Source organism: Micropterus salmoides, unplaced genomic scaffold (genome assembly GCF_014851395.1).
Source record: "Micropterus salmoides isolate LMB-PRFRI ecotype aquatic unplaced genomic scaffold, ASM1485139v1 Ms_hic_scaffold_2, whole genome shotgun sequence".
In the NCBI taxonomy this organism is placed as follows: Eukaryota; Metazoa; Chordata; class Actinopteri; order Centrarchiformes; family Centrarchidae; genus Micropterus; species Micropterus salmoides.
In genome coordinates, this window is record NW_024041150.1 from 48451022 (window position 1) to 48465382 (window position 14361).

Below are 14361 nucleotides of genomic sequence, written 5' to 3' on the forward strand. Positions count from 1 at the left end.
AACTGATAAATGAGGTTTACTCACTGTGGTTTGTTGAGCAGCACAGCAGTGAGGTCAGAACTAAAGAGAAATGACACTCAGGTCGGTTTTATGTTTGTGAAAGAAAGACATTAAACACCTGAGAGCAGCACACACACACAATGTGTTTATGTGTTTAATGAATGGTTAAAGAATTAATACAGAAATTTGTATCAACACATTAAACTAATCTTTTTTAAACAGCATGTCACGACTGAGGGTGAGCGCAAAGCAAGTGAGAGCCCAAATGCAAGACACTGAGAGCAGAGATGCAGTTCTGGGAAGTTAATCCAACACAAAATGGCAAAACAAGGCTTAACAGTGTGCAGGGACCGGCAACATCCACAATCCAATACAACAGCACAGCAAAAGGCAGAACACTCTTCCTATGACATGACAGAGCGTACACACGCTACAATGACTGGACAGGGACTGAACAGAAACACCAAACATTTTTACACAGCCTTGCGAAGGGAAGTTTCTCTCATAAATGTGTGACTATAATGTCAGAGAATATTCAAGTTTTTTACTTGTGGATTAATCGTGGAAATGAAATTCTGTCTCGGATTATGACCCCTTTCCGCTGGCTCCTTTTTGTCTGTTACAATGGACCTGATGTGCAGTTGTAGCTTTAGGCCAAAATTTTAATCATATTACGCATAAAAGAAGAGCCCATAATACATAATAGAGATTTGAACTACAATAAGAACACTGGGAAGATAATTAGGCTACAAATTTTACTCAATGCAATGCCAACAACCCCTCCCTGGCTTGGTGATGGTGCAGTGGATAAGACACATGCCTTTGGTGTGAGAGACCCGGGTTCGAATCTCCTGTGAGTCACCAATGTGTCCCTGAGCAAGACACTTAACCCCTAGTTGCTCCAGAGGCATGCAACCCCTGACATATGTAGCAATTGTAAGTCGCTTTGGATAAAAACATCAGCTAAATAAGTAAATGTAATGGTGTTAGATCTGCCTATGAATGTGTCTTTAAACTCATCATATCCTGACACTATCAACGTGCATTACTCTGGGGGAAAGACGGAGCATGCAAGTCTGCCTGCACGGCCGAACACACCCCTTTAATGCGAGTGTGCACCAACTCCAACTAAGTTAACACTGAGTTAACACCAACTAACCAACATCTTATCCACCATTGTAGTACCGTTTAACTCCAGTGTAGGCGGTCAGAGTTTGTCAACCCTGAGTTTGTCTGATAACCCTGAGTTAACTCTGAGTGGGTTGAACTTCCTTTGTAGTACAAGCCACAGGAACAAAACCGAAAACAGAAAACATGGACCAACTGTTAAACAGAACGGGGTAGGGAACAGAGACAGGACAAACCAGGAAACAGGAGAACAATAAACATGGAACAGAACAGAAATAAAGAAAATAACCAAACACCACTTAACACCAGCTGACAGATCATAACCAGATAAATAATAACACAAGGTAGATGAAGCACACTAAGGTAGCAAGTGAATCATTAACTAAGTCTAAAGTAACAGACCAACAACAGGGAGTCTAAACTCAAGGCGTTAGCAACAAAACCAACAGGGGTTGAACTAATAACACAGAGTGGCTAAGGGACGCAAGATAACAGAAACAATACATACAAACTCAGACAACCTAATCAACAGACTAAGATAACTGAACAAAACAGATAAACACAATGACGACCAAACAGACAATATATCAGGCAGATCTCACAACAACACTAGCAGAATGGACACAGGACAACAGACAGGACTGAAACCCAAAACACAACAGACAATATAAAAGATACTGAACTGATCAAATAACAAAAAACTCTAAACAAAAGCTAAACAAAGCAAAGCCAACAGGCAGAAAGTAACACAACAGCCTTCTCATAAATTACAACCTTTCACATTCTCAAAAACCATGTAAATGTTAGAAGAGCGTTTCTGAGGCAAATGATGCCGTAAAATCTATGTATTTATAATTCTTCTTTATATCTAGTTTTCTCTGCTGATGTTTTTTAGAGTGTACTCACAGAGCAGCCACAGCAGAGATGTTTCCTCCATCCTGACTCTTGGTTATATTAAATCTACACTTTGTTCACATCAAGTAAAGCTTCCTCTCTGACTAGCGGTCAGTGTTGTTTCTGAGCCTTCTCTCGGTTCCAACCACAGATATGTGAAAGAAAGAGAGGCTGCAAGCTATAAAAACTACACCTCAAACTGAGACAACAGGATGCCTCCACTGCACCTGAATACATTACCTGCTGACTTTGTGTTTCTTGCTGCAGGAACAAAATCAAATAACTTCAGTTTCTCAATTTATTTATTTTTAAAAGGTACATAAAAAACCAAGTTCTCTGTTGTCAATACCCCCGTGTCTTCGATGTATGCCCTTAGGGATCTCCTTCCAGACCTGGATCAGGGCATCAGTGAGCTCCTGGACAGTCTGTGGGGCTACTTGGTGGCTTTGGATGCACCAATCCAATTGGATTCACATCTGGGCAACATAAGGGCCTGTCGGTGGCATCAGCACCTTTGTCATCCAGGAACTGCCTACACACTCTGGCCACATGAGGCCGGCATTGTCCTGCACTAGGAGGAACCCAGGGCCCACTGCACCAGCGTAAGGCCCGGCAATGGCTCTGAGGATGTCATCCCGGTACCTAACAGCAGTCAGGGTACTAACTAGCAAACTGAAGCTGTCTGTGCCCACCACCTGTGAAAACCATTCCCTTTTTGAGGCTTGTCTTGCCATTTCCTCTCTAGTGCACCTGTTGTAACTTTAATTTACACCAAACAGGTGTCACGTATTCAAAATAGCCTATGCTTCCTAACTGGACAGACTGAAATCCCTGAATCTGGATTTTTTTATTATTAACAAATGCGGCAGACAACACACTGCACAAGACCATATGTAACCCTGTATCTGCGAGTTTGGTAACATCATTCTCTGCAGCGTGGATGTCCCTCTCATCGCAGCAGTGCACTGTATACTGCACTATGGAGGCCCCTGATTTTCATCTTGGGGAGTTCAATCACTGCAAACTGGAACTGTCACTCAGGCTTTCAAAAATACATCAAATATGGCACAAGAAAGGACAGAATCCTTGATAATTATCTTTCATGAACTGGACGTGGATTTTGCTACTGACTGTTACAGATTACATAAAATTCTGTGTGAACAATGTACCTCAGAAAGAAATAACCATACGTCTTAAAAACAAACCATACATAACTGGGGAGATTTGAACCTCAGGACTTCTCTGAATGGAAGAATGTTTTTGAGACAATTTCCCTCACAGAGCAGGCGCCATGCACCCAGGAGGTCAGATCACTTTTTAAATACTTATGTAGTAAGAAGGCCGGATGGAATATCTGCAGTCCTCCTAAAGACATTTGCAGAGGAGATGAACCTGCAGGGTTCCCCGTCTTTCAAAAATTAGTAGACTCACACAACATCCCCACCTTGTGGAAGAAATCAGTAATTACACCTTTAAGCAAGATGTTGGTATGTTTTAGATCACTTTCATTTTGCTTGTAAGGGGGGGGGGGGGGGGGTGGCAAAGATGATGCCATTAACAGCATTTCACATCTAGTCAGTAAACACCTTGGCTCAACTGGTATTTTTCTTTTCTAAATTGACATACTGAACCCAGAAGCAGACTAGAGACAGCCAGTGAGTTCAAACTAGTAATGTGTCCTTCCGTATGAACGTAGGGTTGTATCAAGAAATTCAGAATGCTTTTTGTGAAGCACATATTGAGGCTTGTGTTGGTGTCGTATGTGGTGATGTTTGAAACCAAATAACTTATTCAGGAATGCATTTGAATTGCATTCAAAATGCAATTGACCCTACTTCACATTTTTTGGACTTTTGAACTTGAAATTGAACACACAAATTGGTAGGGGTGGTGACGTCTTACCCGATATTAATTTTCTAAAGCAGGCAGAATCAATCAAGAAAAACCAACCACCTGAAGTACTGTGGAAAAGTTATTTTAAATTGTTTCCACATTCCCTTTTGACCCTGCCATTGTAGACACCATATTAATAAGTTCATCATTTATATATTGAAGATATACTAATTAATCACACAATTACAAACATAATTTATTCAATTCAAAGCCTTACACACCAAAGCCATGGTGCCATAACAATCACTCTGCCTGTTTTACATTTACTGTCCACTTGATGGCACAGTAGAGCAAATTAAGCACCGTGACGCTTCGGCTCATGAGTGAACCAATGGGATGGAAAGCTCACTAGTTCAAACAGTTTGATGAACAATGCCAACTGTTGAATGGATTGAGCAGGACATCCTCTGTGCGGCTGGTCAGTACAGTGAGTTTGGTGTGGCAGGCAGGCAGTGGTGCAGAGAGACCGTTTCAGACCACGTGGCTTCAGGGAAGCAGACAGGCATGATGTTATTCAGGTGTGCCAGTCAGCCTGCCACTAAGGGGGCCCTTACTTAGCATGCGCTGTGAACACTGAGGGCCCTGGCATTCAACATCCTAAGGAAGCCTTGGGCCATACACCGCATGAGGCCCCAGGGCACTGATCCCATTGGTCTATAATCCAGCACTCAACTGGAAGGCCCACGTTGATCGTCTCTGCTCCAGACTTCAAACGAGGATACATTTTTTATGTAGACTTAGAAATACAAAAATGGATGCTGTTGTTAGAGAATGTATTACAGAGAGGTAAGGTAACCTGACAGTACAGTCCACATCCCAGATCGCTCGTCAGGTACAGACAGCTATGAAGATTATGGGGGTCAGACAATCTATCAGAAGTCGGTTATCAGACAGGCACAAAAAATTGTGTCTGATCCAACCCAGAATTTCTACTTTTACCCTCTGGTGTTCCCCCATTAAGATTTAGCTGTTATTTGTTTTTTTTTCGTTCTATTGTCTTATCATCTTGGCCACAAAAGTTACTGGAGGTGTCGTTGTGCGGTCTGCCACAGTCTGACCACAGAACTGATCTTCCTGAAGTGTTAGTTAAATCTGCTGCTGACACTTCTTCCCTACAGCTGGTTTCAACAGCTGATCTTCAGTATGTTGTTGCACACTGATGTCAAATGGTTTCTGGAGTAATAAATATATACATAAAATCATAAATCAATGAAAGTCCTATTAAACTTTGTCCACAAGGTGGCAGCATAACATCAGATAGGCTTCACAAACAAACTGGAGAAACTGTTCAGATTATTATCATTTTGTATTCATGTGGTGATTTAGGTTTAGCCTGTAGGCTTTATGAATCCAAACATCCTCACAGTGGGATTCAGGCTCTGTTTTAATGTTTCAGAATTCAGTTTTGTGTTAAAAAGGAGTTCTTCTGAACATTTATTCTTTGAGAATGAAACCAAAGCAGAGAGGACTTGGTTCTTGATTGGTGTGATATTGTCTCAACTCAGGACATTTGGTTCTGATGCTACACAGCAGAGGTCTCATTAGCCAGAAACAGACTGGAGGACGGCTGGATTAGTTTTGTGACGTTCAAAGAACGTTTCGTTCATTTGACCTGATCTTGTATGTGACTCAGGAGGAACGGGTTGTCTCAGTGAGTAATTCGTTCATTTTCAGGCATGCGTGAATGGTCTTGGACTCTTACGTTCAGTCGTCACAGCAGCTGCATGGGCTCCGTCAGCACAGGAAAGTATTGATTAGTTCACGACTGTTAACTGTGGTTCTCTGGGTTTGAATCGTTCATTTGTCACGTGACAGCTGGCTACAGGCTGTGGTTAGCAGGCAGCACAGGAAACACAATCTAACATTACAGTTTGCTCTTAGTTTGTAAAATATGACGCTCTGCTGCCAGTGGACTTGTTCATGTCTGTGATTGGTCATCTGCTGCTAACACCACCTCTTTTATGTGAACGCGTTCATGGCTGGATTTGGAAACCCTGGGTTGACTTACCAAGTTGATAACCAGCTCCGTGGTGCCGCTTATCCCGATCCCGATTGTTAGGGTTAGTTTAGCCAGAGAACAAAAACATATCCTGGGAATGTTGAACTCACTTCGTGGTACAGGCCCCTGGTATATTGTCCAAAACCTGCTCATGTCCTGAGTTACTGAACAACATGCAGCTGCTGGTTAAAGATTTACTACTGAAGATACAGATAACCTCAGGATTTGGATCTCTGCGTTATTTCAAATGACACACAGAAAGCAGGCCAAATGAGTTTCTTGTGAACACAGTTTACATCCAAAGGTTTAAAAGTTCTGAACATGAATTGCTCTCAATAAATAATCATAATGAAAAACTGAACTTTGATCACTGCTTTTCTCTGAATGTTTTCACTTTCACAGGTCACCGTGACATAAAAACTACATGAATAGAATCAGCAGTAAAATCTGATATAAATACCTGAAAAAGTTTTTGGACGACTTTTTGTTTAAAAAATGTGTTTCCCGAAAGGTTATACTTCTATACTGGTAGTAGCGACGCTTGCGCAGTAGAAGTAAAACAGACCCTCATGTCAGTGGAACCACACGATTGGCCGAAATATGTTTCTCGCTTTGTTTGTTAAAAGCAGACGATTGGCTTTTTAGTGGGAAGGGCGGGATAACAGCCATCTTTAAAGTTACGTGCTTTCCCCATAGAGTTATATTAAGGGTGTGACTGAGTGGCGTGTCTCCTCTATAAAGCCTCTCTGGAGATACCCACGCACTATTTGTGCTGAAGCTGGTGATCTGTTGGTGTGATTGTGAGCGCTGCTGCTGGAGTCCTCACTAAGACCAGGAGAGAGATCAGCGTCAGTTGTTAAAACTGGCTTCCTGAGGGTCAAAGAAATGATTTTAAGACACTACTGTTGGTTTTTAAAGCACTGAATGGTTTACATCCAATCTGCTCCTCCCTTCTGCAGCGGACAGACCTCTCAGCTGGTCTGGGATCAGGACTGCTTACTGTCCTGAGAGTAACCAACTAACTAAACCTTCTTATGGCCCGTTTCAGAGTCCTTAACAAATAGAGGAAACCACATTTAAGGGATTATTAGAAAAAGGATTTTTATTAAGTAAAAGTAATTTAATTTAATGAATATACCAAATAATTTTTAAAGTTTCACAAATGTGCCAGGAGCCAAGAAAGCAACAAGCTGTGGTGCTGGGGACAGGAAGAAGCATGCAGACACACACAAACACTTATTTATGCTTCCTGAAGACTGATAACTGATTGCATTTTATTACATAAAATGTGGAACTGTTTGTTCACATCACTGACTGCACTGTAATTTGTGTACAGTCTTTTTCCTGGTTTACTTTGTTTTAGTCCATTTAAATCTTTTCCACTCCACCACTGCAGCCCCCTGTTTTAACTGTGTTCAGCCCAACAGAGGCACAACTGGACCAGCTTCTGCATCCAGAACAGATGTAACCATGATAATTAATGTCACTGAAACTTGATGACTAACTGTGTCACTGAGAAATCAGAGAAAATAAATGATGTTTTTTTAAATTGCGGTGGTGTTTGAGCAGACTTTGCATCATCCGCCCCACCATCTTAGTTTGAAGCAGGAAGTGTGGTTTTATTACAGGAAACATTTCTGAGAAAATCAAGTAACACAACGTCAGCGCACATCAACACTTATGTCACTAAAGCAGCTCAGCAAGAACTCAATGTTACTCTTTAGTTTGAGTTCAGCTGCATGATATCTAGTGTATATCTTGTGTTCTTACACTGTAAAAGATTATTGTCTTTAATGATTTGCGTGAGGAAAACTGTATTCTAAATAATTTGTTTGTCCTGTCAGACTCCAACACTGACATGGTGCTTAATGTCTTAATAATTTTCTATTGTTTCAGATCTACTTTATCCCATTGTTGAGTTAAAAAAAAGCTGCATAGAAACATCTCACTGACAGAATAGTGAACTATTCTGTGACTGCCATCCTAAGACAGGAGTTATTAGGAGTTGTACACCTTTTTTGAAGATTTATCAATAACTCCTATCAGGATAGCTCAGCAGTAAAACATTAGCTTCAATTTTCTCTAAATCAAAGGTCTCCGAAGCTAATTTGACAAAGTAAAAGCAGCCAAGACCCATTAGTGTCTTATCATACTAATTACAGTCATTCACATCATATCAAAACACTGAAGCAGCCGACTGAGATGTTTGTGTGTGTAAACATTTTCAAAACATCTTAAATTCACACCAGTTTTGTTTTGTTTTCATGTCATAGAAAACAAAACAATATTAACTATTATACATTTTTTATTAGTATTCATTATTATTATTATTATTATTATTATTAACAATATTATTAACGATATTATTATTATTATTCTCCCTTTACTTTTAACACTGTATATGATGTACTCTGGGCCTGGCTATATTGAATTTAGTGTCATAAGCATTCAGTCTTTACTACAGTTAGAGAGATGACCGGCACTGCATGGGGTCAACAAGAGACGTACTGTATATACTTGAGTGCACTGTGGTGGGACTTCTCCTCAAATAAACAACTGAAGCAAAGACTTAGGGATCTTCCACACAAAAGCTTTCTTGAGTTTGATAGGTAAGGTTTTAATAGGATGAGTCCAAAAGGTCACATGGGTTATCATAAGTTTCCAGTACAGTACCCACTTCTTCATTCTTATGGAATAACTTTAATTCTCATCTCTGGTCTTATAGTCAAACAGAAAAAACACTGCAGCCAACTCTGCAGTTGGGTAAACTTAAATCATAGCAGCCCGTTGGTATGAACTATATTTTCTATAGATGAAAAAAACACCACCACAAAGAAGAAGAAGAATCACACCAACTGGCCGACCGACTCTTAGTCCAACATTTCCCTCCTTGTCTCCTCCCTCCTTGTCTCCTCCCTTCTTGTGTCCAGCTGTGTGACCTGCAGAGCAGAAACAGGTGTGAGGTATCAGCTGTCAGCAGGTGAACAGAATGTCAGACATTATCTACTGCACTTTGATCACATGACTCGTAGCAGCTGTTTCCTCTAAAGTCTCATCAGCAACATCTTTCTAAAACACAAACATCTGATCTGTGATGTTTCTCAGCTCAACTACCAGGAGCCTTTACTACGAAGGAAGTTCAACATGCCCAGGATGTCTTCACTGACAACCACGACGATCAGGCTAAATGGTCACATGATGCTGGTTATTAACCTGATAATTCAACACAGGGTTTCCAGATCCAGCCCTGAGCGTGTTGCCGTTAAAGAGGCTAATATTATTATTATTATTAATAGTGGCAAAAGACTGAAACTCAACATTTACTGAAAACTCTCCCACATAACAAAAGATCTCTGTAACATAAGAAACAAATAAAACATAATGTTAAAATAAACTCATCTTAACTTAATTTAATAGGCCTTTTAATTTATATCCTCAGAATATTCAACCTCACATAAAAAGAAAACCCATTTATTTTAACGGCTGTGACAGGATGTGTGAAACAGACTTGGGATCAAGTAAAATATATAAAAAGCATTTCAAAGTGGTGAGTAAGCTCACTGTCACATCTTACAAACCTACAAGGTTTTAGTGCTTCAGTCTCTGTAGGATGATCTCGCTGTACAAAAGTTTCACCGCTGCAAACATGAAGCAGCCAATAAATCAGTCTGTGTGATTTCCTACAGATGGTGATGTCATTTTCCAGAGAGCTGATTGGTCAGTAGGCGGACAGTGTTTATAGAGTTGATCTCTTATCTGGAACATAACCTGCTCCGGAGCAGGTTAGCCGTTCAGCATAAGTTACCATGGCGATCTACCCCGGTAAGAAGTGAACCATCGTCATGGTGCTGAAAACCCCGAAGTTACCTGGATAAGCTCAAATCCTGCTTCGTGGTACAGAGAGACAAAGAGACACTCTGAGCTCGACACACTCACCTGGATCTGTCAGCCTGATGTTGGAGGGTTTAGGGCGTCTGTCTCTCCTCCTGTGTGAGGTGTCTCTCCTCCTGTGTGAGGTGTCTCTCCTCCTGTGTGAGGTGTCTCTCCTCTGCGTTTTTTAAAGAGCATCGTTCCAACAACAGCAAGAAGCACAGCAACAACTGGCAGACCGACCATCAGTCCAACATTTCTCTCCTTGTTTCCTCCCTCCTTGTCTCCTCCCTCCTTGTGTCCAGCTGTGTGACCTGCAGAGCAGAAACAGGTGTGAGGTATCAGCTGTCAGCAGGTGAACAGAATGTCAGACATTATCTACTGCACTTTGATCACATGACTCGTAGCAGCTGTTTCCTCTAAAGTCTCATCAGCAACATCTTTCTAAAACACAAACATCTGATCTGTGATGTTTCTCAGCTCGACTACCAGGAAGCAGCTTCACCTGAGAGACAAAGAGACACTCTGAGCTCTACACGCTCACCTGAGAGACAAAGAGACACTCTGAGCTCTACACACTCACCTGAGAGACAAAGAGACACTCTGAGCTCCACACGCTCACCTGAGAGACAAAGAGACACTCTGAGCTCTACACGCTCACCTGAGAGACAAAGAGACACTCTGAGCTCTACACGCTCAACTGAGAGACAAAGAGACACTCTGAGCTCTACACGCTCACCTGAGAGACAAAGAGACACTCTGAGCTCTACACGCTCACCTGAGAGACAAAGAGACACTCTGAGCTCTACACGCTCACCTGAGAGACAAAGAGACACTCTGAGCTCTACACACTCACCTGAGAGACAAAGAGACACTCTGAGCTCTACACACTCACCTGAGAGACAAAGAGACACTCTGAGCTCTACACACTCACCTGAGAGACAAAGAGACACTCTGAGCTCTACACACTCACCTGAGAGACAAAGAGACACTCTGAGCTCTACACACTCACCTGAGAGACAAAGAGACACTCTGAGCTCTACACACTCACCTGGCTCTGTCACTGTCAGACTGATGTTGCTGGTGAGTTTAACTTTCCCTGTCTCCTTTTCCTCTCTAACCCGACACTCATATGTTCCAGTGTCGTTGAAGGTGACGTTTTTCAGAATCACAGAAGCGTCTCCGTCCTTCATCTCTTGATCTCTCAGCTCCACTCGACCACGATAAGATTCATGCGTGATGTTTTCATTTGAGCTGCCGTCTCTGAAGAAGAAGACATAAATATCACCTGACTTCAGGTCAGTTCTGTTCCACTTTATCACTTCTATGGTAGCATTTCCGTGACCCCGACAGGGAAGAGTGGCGTCCTCTCCAAGCTTTGCATTCACTTCATGTTGATCTGATTAAAAACAGATCTTTAGGAGGTTACAAACATATCCAACAGCCTACAGAGTCAGATTCTACAAAGACAGTGTTTAGCCTATTTGAATCAATAATAAAATAAAAGACATTATAATAATAAGTACTGGCTTTTTGACAACAAAAGTATTAGACGAAGAGAAAATTCTAGTCCATTTTATGATATATGGATTAAAAAGTAATAGCTGTACAGACTACAGTTATTAAAATTATTAATAAAGATAATTCAGGAAGTTTCTGTATTTCTCTCCTAATGATCATGTAGCGTAAAATAAACTCATAAATCAGCATAATCAAAAGGCATTAATCAATCTGTTGATCTACTTCTCAAATTTCTATACTTCAGTACTAAAAACTGTAAATATTTGTTTTGTTGAAAGGTCGGTTATCACATCTGTTTATTTCTGATATTTGGGTTTTATGCTGTTGTACTGTATAATAAAACCTGGACACGGCACCACTACCCATTCTTGCTTCCAGTCACCTGCCACCCACAAAACATTTCCTATAGGCCACCATTCTGAAAGAGTTGTCTGTAAAACTGTTGTGAGGAACCCAGAACTGCAAACAAGGTCAATTATGAGTCTTTCAATTATGAAAAGTTAAAAAACTTTCCTCTAGCTGAGAACGAAGTTGGCCGCAAACCCCAGAAGTAAACCCAGAAGCAAGACATTTTAGGGCAAATGCGCCAGGTGAGCAATTCTTAATGCACTGAACAGGTGCCATCTACTCACCTTGGTTTGTTGTGCAGCACAGCAGTGAGGTCAGAACTAAAGAGAAATCACACTCAGGTTGGTTTGAGGTTTTACTGCAGACACAACAACTGTACACCTCAGAGAAGATGGAGACCCTGATCCTCACTGAACACTCACAGTATCTTCCAGCTTTAACATCACTGTGTGTTTCTGTCTTTGTCCCTTTAACATTTTAAAGCTGGTTTCACTTCCTGCTCTTAAAGGTTGTATTAAAGTGAAGTGAGAACATTTTCTGAACAAACTGTTAAAAAATGATCTTCTTTCCTGTTTGCTCGTCACATTTCTCTGTAATTTCAGTAACTTCTGACTCTCTCTGTCCTCTATTGCTTGTTTTGGCCTCACTGATCAATAAACTCTTCTGTCTTTGTAAGATGTTTTTATAAGATCAGATTTTTTATAATATGATCCCGTATGAAATGTGGGCACAACAGATCGTACTTACAGAAAAGCCAATGAAGAGATGTTTGTCCCATCGTACCATTTGGTGATGTGAGATCACACACTGAATTTTTCACTTAGAAAAGCTCAAACCACAGTCTCCTTTGTACTTTACTGCCTGTTTTCCTCTGCTGCAGTTGGCAGGAAATGTACTTGCACGGTTGATATATGATGTACTGGTCTCTAACTAGTCAGCACTATCAGCTCCCTTCTTACAGACAATTTCACACCCTCACATACGTTCTTAGAAAATTAAGGTAGTTATCAACAAATCACACTTTTTAATCAGAAATTAGGGTTGGGCCGATAGACGATGTCCATTGGCGGTGGCTGACAGACATTATGCTGTTGAGCCGGCATCGTGATTGTGATTTCTCCATCAGCAGTATTTTTTATAAAGTTGCCTAAAAGACACAGAACTCATCTATTTTCCTTATTTTTCCACACACTATCCGTTATCACAACATGGCTGCGTGCTTGTTGATGACGTAGTCAAACAACCAAAACTAACATTTGCACTCTGACAGAGTGTTGTGGTGATTTGCTGTCGTGTGGCAACTCCACGCCCAGGAGGATAAAGGTAGTGCTGGAAAATAATGGTTGGCAAACAATATTGACACTTTGGGCCCAATTTGGACATTTTCACTTAGGGGTGTACTCACTTTTGTTGCCAACGGTTTTGACATTAATGGCTGTGTGATGTTATTTTGAGGGGACAGAAAATTTACACTGTTATACAAGCTGTACACTCACTACTTTACATTGTAGCAAAGTGTTATTTCTTCAGTGTTGTCACTTGAAAAGATATAATCAAATATTTACAAAAATGTAATTTAAGATAATAAAAAATGTTTCACATTGTGTTGAGATTTTGTTTTTTACACGCCCAAAAGCAGACACAGACTCAGAGGGAGATGTTTTAGTAAAAGGTTTATTGAAACAATAATAGATGAAGGGAAAAAGGCTGATGAATGTGGAGTATGGATCATCTGTACTGACTGTTGAACCTCTTTCTAGACTTGATTCTAATGATTTCAATGTACTATTTACTGTGTCCGTATTGCAACATGGAACATTCACAGTTATTAGAACTAATTTTCAGGGAGTTTTTAGCTCCTACTTCAGAGAAAATGCTCTTCCAGCACAAGAGAAACTTTGAGCTACATAAGTGAACGCTCAATTGTTGAGGGGCTTGTTTGTCTCAGGCAGCAGTAGTGTTGTAGTACTCGAGACTGGTCTTGGTCTTAAGACAGGTCTTAAGACCACTTTTTGATGGTCTTGGTCTCGTCTCAGACTCGACCTCCTTTGTACTTGGTCTTGTCTCGGTCTCGGACATCGAGGACTCTGGATTTTATTTCAAGACCAGTCAAGACCATAACTTTGGGAATATCAATAAATTGCTTTTGCATTGTCTGATTTGTTAACATCCTAACATAAATAAAACTTATTGCTTCAAATGCAACCAATAACCCTAATTAAACATGTGTTATTCCCGTTAACGACTGTCACCCCTCCCCGCGATACTTATGTTGATTTCAGCTTTTAATGTTTGTATGTTTCTTTGAGAAGTAGCTATGATCTCGTTCCACAGCATGCTGTGCAATGCAGGGAACTGGTCTTGGTCTCGACTGCTCTCAGCCCCTAAAAGTCTTGGTCTCAATAAACTCTGTTCTTGGTCTTGACTTGGTCTCAGTTTGGGCGGTCTTGACTACAACACTAGGCAGCTGTTTACAAGAATTTGCTAAATTTTACGATAAATGGCAAATTAAGCCACACAGACTACATACAGACAACTTTGATTTTAGCCTTCATTATTAGCCTGATCTAAACACTAACATAGCATAGTCCTGAAGAATCGTGTCATGTTTTACCTTGTGGGGCCTTGACTCCTTGTGACTGTTTGAAAACAGATTTACCAACCAGAACAGAGGCTCAGATTGAAGAGATTGTTCTATAAAATTGTGG

At 40.8% G+C, this 14361-nt stretch overlaps 2 protein-coding genes across 5 annotated transcripts in view; both read right to left on the reverse strand.

Moving 5' to 3' along the window:
* Positions 1-14361, reverse strand: part of LOC119913138 (Fc receptor-like protein 5) — a 135462-nt gene that overhangs the window by 49862 nt on the left and 71239 nt on the right. The window lies entirely within an intron of this gene.
* LOC119913145 (butyrophilin-like protein 2) lies at positions 8511-12521 on the reverse strand. Of its 3 annotated transcripts, XM_038732478.1 has the most exons (6): positions 12401-12521; positions 11938-11973; positions 10836-11183; positions 9851-10098; positions 8842-8853; positions 8511-8811 (listed from the first exon to the last, which is right to left on the reverse strand). In XM_038732478.1, the coding sequence occupies exons 1-4, from the start codon at positions 12429-12431 to the stop codon at positions 9860-9862; spliced, it is 654 nt and encodes a 217-aa protein (XP_038588406.1). In that variant the 5' UTR covers positions 12432-12521; the 3' UTR covers positions 8511-8811; positions 8842-8853; positions 9851-9859. The 3 variants fall into 3 exon arrangements, 2 of the variants coding, with proteins under 2 accessions (XP_038588406.1, XP_038588405.1); XR_005446391.1 differs by having other exon boundaries at positions 8511-8853; positions 10836-11047; positions 12401-12465; XM_038732477.1 differs by having other exon boundaries at positions 8511-8853; positions 12401-12520.